The sequence below is a fragment of the Salmo salar genome, chromosome ssa01, assembly GCF_905237065.1.
Source record: "Salmo salar chromosome ssa01, Ssal_v3.1, whole genome shotgun sequence".
Taxonomy (NCBI): domain Eukaryota; kingdom Metazoa; phylum Chordata; class Actinopteri; order Salmoniformes; family Salmonidae; genus Salmo; species Salmo salar.
This window is the reverse complement of record NC_059442.1, coordinates 141,398,431-141,407,365: the sequence shown is the minus strand read 5'-3', so window position 1 is coordinate 141,407,365 and position 8,935 is coordinate 141,398,431. Positions and strand designations below refer to the sequence as shown.

At 45.7% G+C, this 8,935-nt stretch overlaps 1 protein-coding gene across 18 annotated transcripts in view; it reads left to right on the top strand.

The window, feature by feature from the left end:
- The window catches only part of LOC106567059 (dynamin-1), an 83,571-nt gene extending 74,667 nt beyond the window's left edge, over positions 1–8,904 (top strand). For 9 of the 18 annotated variants that reach the window (XM_014135914.2, XM_014135995.2, XM_014136029.1 and 6 more), the window contains 4 exons: positions 186–362; positions 1,029–1,270; positions 1,825–2,022; positions 6,082–8,904. In XM_014135914.2, the coding sequence (XP_013991389.1) occupies positions 186–362; positions 1,029–1,270; positions 1,825–2,022; positions 6,082–6,112 (648 nt within the window). In that variant the 3' untranslated portion in view covers positions 6,113–8,904. Of the gene's footprint in view, positions 1–185; positions 363–1,028; positions 1,271–1,824; positions 2,023–4,708; positions 4,746–6,081 lie in introns of all 18 variants that reach the window. The other 9 variants (XM_014136037.1, XM_014135941.2, XM_014136047.2 and 6 more) reach the window with 5 other exon arrangements.
- Positions 8,905–8,935: the final 31 nt, after the last annotated feature.

Here is an 8,935-nt window from a genome sequence, read left to right as displayed (position 1 = left end):
TCAATTCTTTCTCTCACCATTATTTTCTCTTTCTATTTCTCCATGTCCCTCTCCTTTTGCATCTCCCTCCCCCTTCTCCCCTTCTCCCTGTCTCCATCTCATTCTCCCCCTCTTTCCCTCTTCCTCTCCCTGTCCACCTCTCTTCCCTGTCCTCTAACCCCCACCTCCCTGGTGTTGTCCCCCAGCAGAGTGACAGTGGAGACGGAGAGAACGGCTCAGATAACCTCATGCACTCCATGGACCCCCAGCTGGAGAGGCAGGTGGAGACCATCCGTAACCTGGTGGACTCCTACATGGCCATCGTCAACAAGACCATCAGGGACCTCATGCCCAAGACCATCATGTACCTCATGATCAACAATGTGAGTCCCAATCCCCATTGGTCACTTCAGGCTAGTGGTGTCAAAGTAATCTCCTGGAGGGCCAGCTGATTTTCATCATCGTCTTTTAATCTGTGTCTGATTGGTTTAGACTTCAGAAACCAGCAGTCCTGTGGAATCTCTAGCCAATCAGCATCAAGAATGGATCAAATAAGGCCTTGATTCAATCAGATCCGCTTTAGCCAACATCCGCATTGCGGTTGTTTTGATGGTGTCGGAGGTGGAACTGCGTTAGAGCTGTCAAATCCACATGTAGTTCCCAGCATTACACCTAAAGCAAACATTGCCATTGGCTGCACGGAGTCTCATTAACAGAAATCCCACGCAGCCTTGTTTACGTGTTTGAACAGTGGAATGTGAGATGGAATCTACAGCTCCATTATGATGATAGAAACCCTCATTATTTACTTTCATGATCTTTCAATTTGAGCATCATTATTTCTATACAGCCTACACTTTCTCCTTCTGAACTTCGAACGCGAGTGGGACAAGTGTGGCCCCGACGCAGTACCACCTCCAACACCGCCAAAACATTCGCTATGCAGGTGTCTGTTATTGCCGGTTAACACTTGATCTGATTGAATAAGTGCAAAGGAGGAATAAAAACCTCTCATCACCACCGCAACTCTTCCCCACTCCTTCACACAGACCAAGGAGTTCATCAACGCGGAGCTGCTGGCCAACCTGTACCACTCTGGGGACCAGAACAGCCTGATGGAGGAGTCCCAGGAGCAGGCCCATCACCGCGATGAGATGCTCCGCATGTACCATGCCCTGAAGGAGGCCTTGAGCATCATCGGAGACATCAGCACCACCACCGTCACTACCGCCATGCCGCCACCCGTAGACGACTCCTGGCTGAGGCCGGGGGGAAACAACTCCGGGGGCAGGTGCGAATGAAGGGAGAGCGGGAGGGTGGGGAAATGTGGGAGAGGGATGGAAGGAGGTAAATTGGTCTGGGGGCAGGTACTGTACAAATGGAGGGAGAGCGTGAGGGTGGGGAAATGGAGGAGAGGGATGGAAGGAGGTAAATTGGTCTGGGGGCAGGTACTGTACAAATCGAAGGAGAGCGTGAGGGTGGGGAAATGGGGGAGAGGGATGGAAGGAGGTAAATTGCTCTGGGGGAGGAACTGTACAAATGGAGCGAGAGCAGGAGGGTGGGGAAATGGAATAATAATAATATATGCCATTTAGCAGATGCTTTTATCCAAAGCGACTTAGTCATGCGTGCAGACATTTTATGTATGGATGGTCACGGGAGGAATAAGGGGATGGAGGGGGGAGGAATAGGGGAGGAGGACTGGATGATCAGTAATGTTTTTTCTTACCATGACCACGACACTCCTGAATGTTTCGTAATACTGTTGTTGTGGCCTCCCCTGCTGGTGTGTAAGAGAACTGACTGCCAATGCACTCTCTCCCTCTCTCCCCCTCCCCCTGTCAGGTCTCCAGCTGCCAGTCCCACTCCAAACAGAAGGGCTCCCCCAGGTCCTCCTGGTCGCCCTGTCTCCCGTGGCTCAGCCCCTGGCCTCCCTCCTGGTCCCCCTGTCCCCTCTCGCCCGGGGGCCTCCCCGGATCCTTTTGGTGGGCCACCACCATCAGTCCCCTCCAGGCCTAACCGTGCACCCCCCGGTGTGCCCAGGTGAGTGGAACCGAACCAAAAGTTACATCTCAACGCAAAAGTAACCAAGTCTATCAATGTATAACACTACAATAGATCCTACAGGGAGACAGACACAAGCCAGAAAGGTTTTGTAAGTGATCCTATGAGAATGAGGACAAAGAAATGACATCCAAGCTGAAGTGTCAATGCTCTGTGTTGGTAAGGGGTATGTGAAGACTCCTGGAGGCTTGATGGAGGTCAATGAGAGTTGATAGACAGAGGATAGATCCATATAGATAGAGGATGTGCAGGTCCAGGAGATGATACTGGCTAGAGAACAGATGGGTGGTAGAGGTAGGACGGATGAGAGGCATGTCAGATTGATCCCCTCCAAAAGCCCACCCCTGTAGTTAAACAGTGCCACACACAAGATAACACACTGCTTACAGTGCATTCGGAAAGTATTCAGACCCCTTGACTTTTTACACATTTTGTTACATTAGAGCCTTATTCTAAAATGGATTACAAAAAAAAAATCCTCAGACATTTTTGCAAATGTATTTAAAATAAAAAACAGAAATACCTTTTTATTTACATAAGTATTCAGACCCTTTGCTAAGAGACTCAAAATTGAGCTCAGATGCATCCTGTTTCCATTGATCATCCTTGAGATGTTTATACAACTTAATTGGTCCACCTGTGGGAAATTAAATTGATTGTGCAGGTCAGAGCAAAAACCAAGCCATGAGGTCGAAGGGATTGACCGTAGAGCTCCGAGAGAGAATTGTGTCGAGGCACAGATCTGGAGAAGGGTACCAAAACATTTCTGCAGCATTAAAGGTCCCCATTCTTAAATGGAAGAAGTTTGGATCCAGCTAGACTCTTCCTAGAGCTGGTCGCTCGGCCAACCTGAGCAATCGAGGGAGAAGGGCCTTGGTCAGGGTGGTGACCAAGAACCCGATGGTCACTCTGACAGAGCTCCAGAGTTCCTCTGTGGAGTTTGAGAACCTTCCAGAAGGACAACCATCACTGCAGCACTCCAGAAATCAGGTCTTTATGGTAGAGTGGTCAGATGGAAGCCACTCCTCAGTAAAAGGCACATAAAGGACTCAGACCATGATAAACAAGATTCTCTGGTCTGATGAAACCAAGATTTAACTCTTTGGCCTGAATGCCAAGCTTCAAGTCTGGAGGAAACCTGGCACCATCCCTATGGTGAAGCATGGTGGTGGCAGCATCATGCTGTGGGGATGTTTGCGGCAGGGACTGGGCAACTAGTCAGGATCGAGGGAAAGATGAACGGAGCAAAGAACAGAGAGATCTTACATGAAAACCTGCTCCAGAGCGTTCAGGACCTCAGACTGGGGGCGAAGGTTCACCTTCCAACAGGACAACGACCCTAAGCACACAGCCAAGACAATGCAGGAGTGGCTTCGGGACAAATCTCTGAATGTCCTTGAGTGGCCCAGCCAGAGCCCAGACTTGAACCCAATCGAACATCTCTGGAGAGACCTGAAAATAGCTGTGCAGCGATGCTCCCCATCCAACCTGACAGAGCTTGAGAGGATCTGCAGAGAAGAATGGGAGAAACTCCCCAAATGCAGGTGTGCTAAGCTTGTAGCGTCCTACTCAAGAAGACCCGAGGCTGTAATCGCTGCCAAAGGTGCTTCAACAAAGTACTGAGTAAAGGGTCTGAATACTTATGTAAATGTGATTTTTCAGTTTTGTATTTTTTATACATTTGTGAAAATGTCTAAAAACCTGTTTTTGCTGTGTCATTATGTGGTATTGTGTGTAGATTGATGAGGGAAAAAAATTGAATATGGCTGTAATGTAACAAAATGTGGAAAAGGTCAAGGGGTCTGAATACTTTCCGAAGGCACTGATATATATATATATATATATATATATATATATATATATATATATATATATATATATATTATTTTTGACTTACATTGTTGTTTACTGACATGACTTACTGCCAAGAAGGTTTCTAGTATTACCTACTTACATTTCCTACACACTAATATAACCATACTTGTAAATACCTTAACAGCTTTAAGCACTTTTACCACTTTTTACTAGCAGTGGCCTTTGCTAGAATCTATAGTTTTGTAGTGGACACCTGTCCTATATGCCACTCTCTTAGTCTTTCTAGTTTAGGAATAGTGTCTCTTGTCTACTCTATCTCTCCATGTGGCAATAAACAGAGAGATAAAGAGAAAGGGGAGAGTGGGAGGATAGAGAGAGAGAGACAGAGAATACGAGCGAGAGGTGAGGGGAGTTTATTTTTTCAAAGTTCTCTGTTTAACTGCGTCTGCACTGCTAACGTTTGCCTTGTGTTTGCCTGTGGTTGTAAGCTAATGGACACTGTACTGATCTGATGTGAACTCACGGTCAGGGCAGCAGCTTGCCTTACGGAGGGAGACACACACGTTGCCCGACACTGCTCTCGTTCACACATACCCTCAAACTTCCAAATAACACTTGCACAATGACTTTAAGCCATGTTGGAACCAATAACTCAAATTCAACCTCTAAATAATGGTCCAAATCTGATTGGTCCAGGGTGAGAGCAGAGCCTTGTCATGTGACGTGGGTCTCTCCTGCACTGTAACCTGTATGAGTTTGTTTGCACTCCTCTTTCTGTCCTTTCTGTCCTCCTCACCCTATCTCCTTCACCACACCTCTATCCCACCGTTGATTATGGTTCCTCTTTCAGAATCACTATCAGTGACCAATGAGGACTAACGCTTCTGGTACGTTTGGTACTACTCACCATCGTCATCATCCTCATGCTGCTTTCTCTTAGATCCCACCACCTCACTGCATGCCCCAATCCCTCTCTCCTTCTCTTTCATTTTTTTTCTGTGCACTCCCTAATGCCTCGTTTTAGCACTGCACAGACAAACACACATGAGCACCCACAGCTCACAGTGTGTTAGTGTCACTGTGTGAGACGCGCTGGTTTTCTTATTGTCCACTGAAATCCTTGAAATGTTTTTGTTCTAGTTTGAGGTGTATGTTTCAGTTGGGATAGGTTTGTGTTGAAAAAAGTCTGATGACTCCTCTAGATACGCATACACACATACACACGCAGGCATACACACACGCTCACGCACACACCTGACCAGAGCTACCCGTTAGGGATCAGAAGTCAAAGGTGATGGGTTTGTGTCGGTGTTGTGTGTTGCCTTTTGACATCTCAACCCATCCCCAGCCTTGACGTTTGGTGGCGTGACACTTTTCTGTTCTGTGTTTGTCCCGTCTAGATGTCCGCATAGGATTCATTAGAGGCTAGGGAAGCGGTCAGAAAGGTTATACTGTGCGTGGTAATAATGGATTGAAAAGGGTATGTCATGTCTATCCAACTAGCTATTCTGACAGTCATTATCTATGTTATGCTGCCACTCTGTCTCCTACAGTTGTAGTCTGCTTTTTAGCGTTTATGCTAACTAGCCCCTCCTTTGATAGTGAAGTAAAGATAGCATAGCCTTGATGATCATAGCGGAACGACTATGGAGATTATAAAATGTGTCATATATCCTTTGTAGCAATTCTAATCACACATCTCTCACATGTTTTGCATGTAGATTGGGTTGAAAGAGGAGAATTTATGGATGATAATTTAGTGGAGCTACACTGCCCTCTACTGGGCCCCAAAACAACTACTAGTCACACATGGAAACGTTATACTGTATATATACTCCCAGACAATCATTCATGAAGAGAATCAAATCTGCAGGAAGGATTTGTATGTTAGTGTGTTAGCTGTTTTGTCTGGCTGTCGTCTCCCACATTGTCCCATGCAGCTGTGAATGTGTGTGTATGCATGCGTGTGTTACCGGACCAATGTGTGCCTGAGAGAGACTGCATAGAATGTAATGTTCAATAGGGGAGCTGAATGTGTAAGTATACTTGACTGTATGGTGTACAGTGATGTTTGGTATCATGCCTGTGAGGGGAGTGATACCCAGCCAGAATGACAGTCCTAACTTATCAATGTCTTCTTTTATATGCCTGTCTCTGTGTTTTGTCTGTGTCTGTTCATCTGTGTGTCTGTTCATCTGTGTGTACCCATGGTCCTCTTGGCAGCCGAAGACCCCCTCCCTCACCAACCCACTAAACTACTGAAGCCCCCCTCCCCTCCAACCCACCGCCTACCCCATGGCAGAGAGACCAAGGACTGCAGAGCAACCTACCTACCTAGACCTGACCTAGACCCTTCTTCCTCCTCTACTAAATGACAGGGTCACGTCACACACACGTACAAACCCACACCATACACACTGTATACCCCCAATACACAGAAAGGCATTCACCCTCCATTGCAAATAAAGGTCAATTGTTGATTAGCATTACAATACATTTACACCTGTAAGTAGTCACACACTTAAATGGGCAGGGATATGCAGCAAACATGGATGAGATAGTTAAGAATGCTGTGCTGAAATATTTGTCGTTTCTCACCCTCCCCTTCGTATGGGTATTTCTCTTCCTCTCATATCTGAATGATTTCTTCTCTGATCATATTGGATTTGATAATGATATTTTTGTGCTGTGTTGATTCTCTATTCTATGTGTTGATTCTCTCTCGGGAGTAGATGCATTATCCATCTATCTAGCGAGGGGGAGCGGATCAAAAGGAATAACTGCATCTGAAAAACAGAGTTTTTTTTCTTGTCTTCTGCTATGATCGTCATGATCCATACTGGTCCTTAAAGTCACAGGCTAGGACACACCTGACATCGATGGGAAAGTAGGAAAAACACAGAGAGAAAATGTACATTTCATTACCAATACTGACTGTAATGCGTCAGAGTGTAATGTGGTGTCTATCTCACTGCACTTATATTGTGTATTCTATTTATTATGATACGTTGATTAATGTGACCTTTTATATCTAATATTACAACAGTGACTCCTAGCCTCTGAGTTTGGGGAAATGTTCTCTCATTAGGTTTCACTTGTTCCTCCTTTGCTTAATCTGGCTTCATCATGTCTTCTTTTTCTATTTTCTTCCGCCTCTTTTCAATGAACAGCCGGCCATGCAAGGGTCGGCCCTCTCGTCCTGAGAGCCCCCTGCCTCCTTCTGACAACTAGAAGCCCCCCCTTTTTACCCCTCGGGGCCCCTGACATCCCCCCCACCCCCACCCACCACTCAGCCCCTACACGGTGGAGGGTGAATCCCCACTGTCCTGCACACAAACACACCAATCAGAAACCTCAGCAGCTCTCCACAACAGCCTCCCTCTAAGCAAGGGAGGAGACGGGGAGTGAGAGAAAGAGAGAGAAGAAATCACCAACCCCTCTATCTCCCTGTGTCTAGCTATGCCCTTCTGTGGCCACTAGGTCATGTGTCACTGTGAAGGCCCACTTATGGGTTGTGCTAACCACGATAATGTATTGTATTACTGTATCTGCATGCAATGACACAAGTTCAGGTGCTCAGACTAACTGTGACCTGGTGTATATCGGTGTAAACTCCTCCACAACCAGCTCCCCTAGGCACATGCTGCTTTCTGTGCTTCAACCTCTGTACTGATGCCACGGGTGCTGGGGTGGTTGGTAACTCAAAGGTCTCCTGCTAAAAACTGTGGCCCAACATTGAACTAGAGTCGTCTGTCTCTCTTCTCCTCTCCCACTTGTCAATGAACCACTGCCCCACTAGTGAAAATCAGTACCATAGCGAGGCGGGATCTAAACTGAAAGTGCAGTATGTTCTTATTGGACAGCTTAATGAGAGCTGTCCACCAATCACACCAGACTCTGAGTAGATGCTCAGCCTGAGAGGAGGCGAGGAGACAGACAAGGCCCAAAGGGTGCGTCTCAATACTGTTGAATTGCAACATTTCTCCTTTCCTCAGAAGGAAAGTGGAAAAATATAAGTTGTGTTCAAGAATTATATTTTAAAGTGTTGACCCAGCCCAGGATTAGGTTTTTGACTCTCAAAGCGTTTCCAAGACCACTGGCAGGAGAACCTCTGAGAAATATGTTGAATATCATTGGAACTGTGTAATGAGTTGGGGGATGGGGTGGCACTTTCAATTTTGGCATGATTTATCAGCTTTTTTCTTTCCTTTTTTCTTTCTTTCCTTTCTCAGTGGTCACGGGGGTGAGTGAGGACATCAGGTTTAAACCACTAACAACCCAATCAGTGATGGTCTATGCATAGAACCCTAAACACACACACGCCTGTACAGAACACGTCTCCCTCCCATGTTACTCATGCTTTCCCGTTGCTGTGTGAGAGATGTGGACTCTTGTCTGTGGTTTGTTGTAATATGACACTGTTGGTAATAAAAGTACATGTTGGGCATGACAACAGTAAAAACTAAACTTATTAGCATACCCACAAACCCATTTCAGTATCCATATTGTACTCACTTCATACAAACCCTCCCCTCCACAACACCCTGAAATCTTAGCAAAAGCAAATACATAACTTAAATATTTTCATTATTATTTAAGAGTAAATAGGACATATCTTACGTGTGCGATTGTGTATATTGTGTGGTGCATCTTATGGAAATTGTGCTTCCACTTGTCTACAGGTTAGTTGACAATGTATGAATATTAAATTAGTATGAATAAGTGACTGAGTATGTGTACAATGAAACATTTAAACTAAAAACAAACTTGATAAGTGAAAGTTATATGATATCCCTGTTGATGGATGTGTTAAGCATTGGAAGGTTGTTTGATGAGTAGCATGTAGAGGAGAATCATTTGTCCCTTGTTTCTCGGTCTCTGTCCGGTGAGAGGAAATGAGAGGATGAGTGGAGACTGGGCAGAGTGAATGTGTGTATTCTATCCTGCTGTGACAACATCGTCCTGTATCTTATCTTACTGCTGTGGGTGGCATGAGTCTGTCCAACAGGCTGCGCTTCGTCAACACATTAAAAGTCAGTGTACCAATATGGTCTGCTCGTCTTATTTTGTGGAAAAT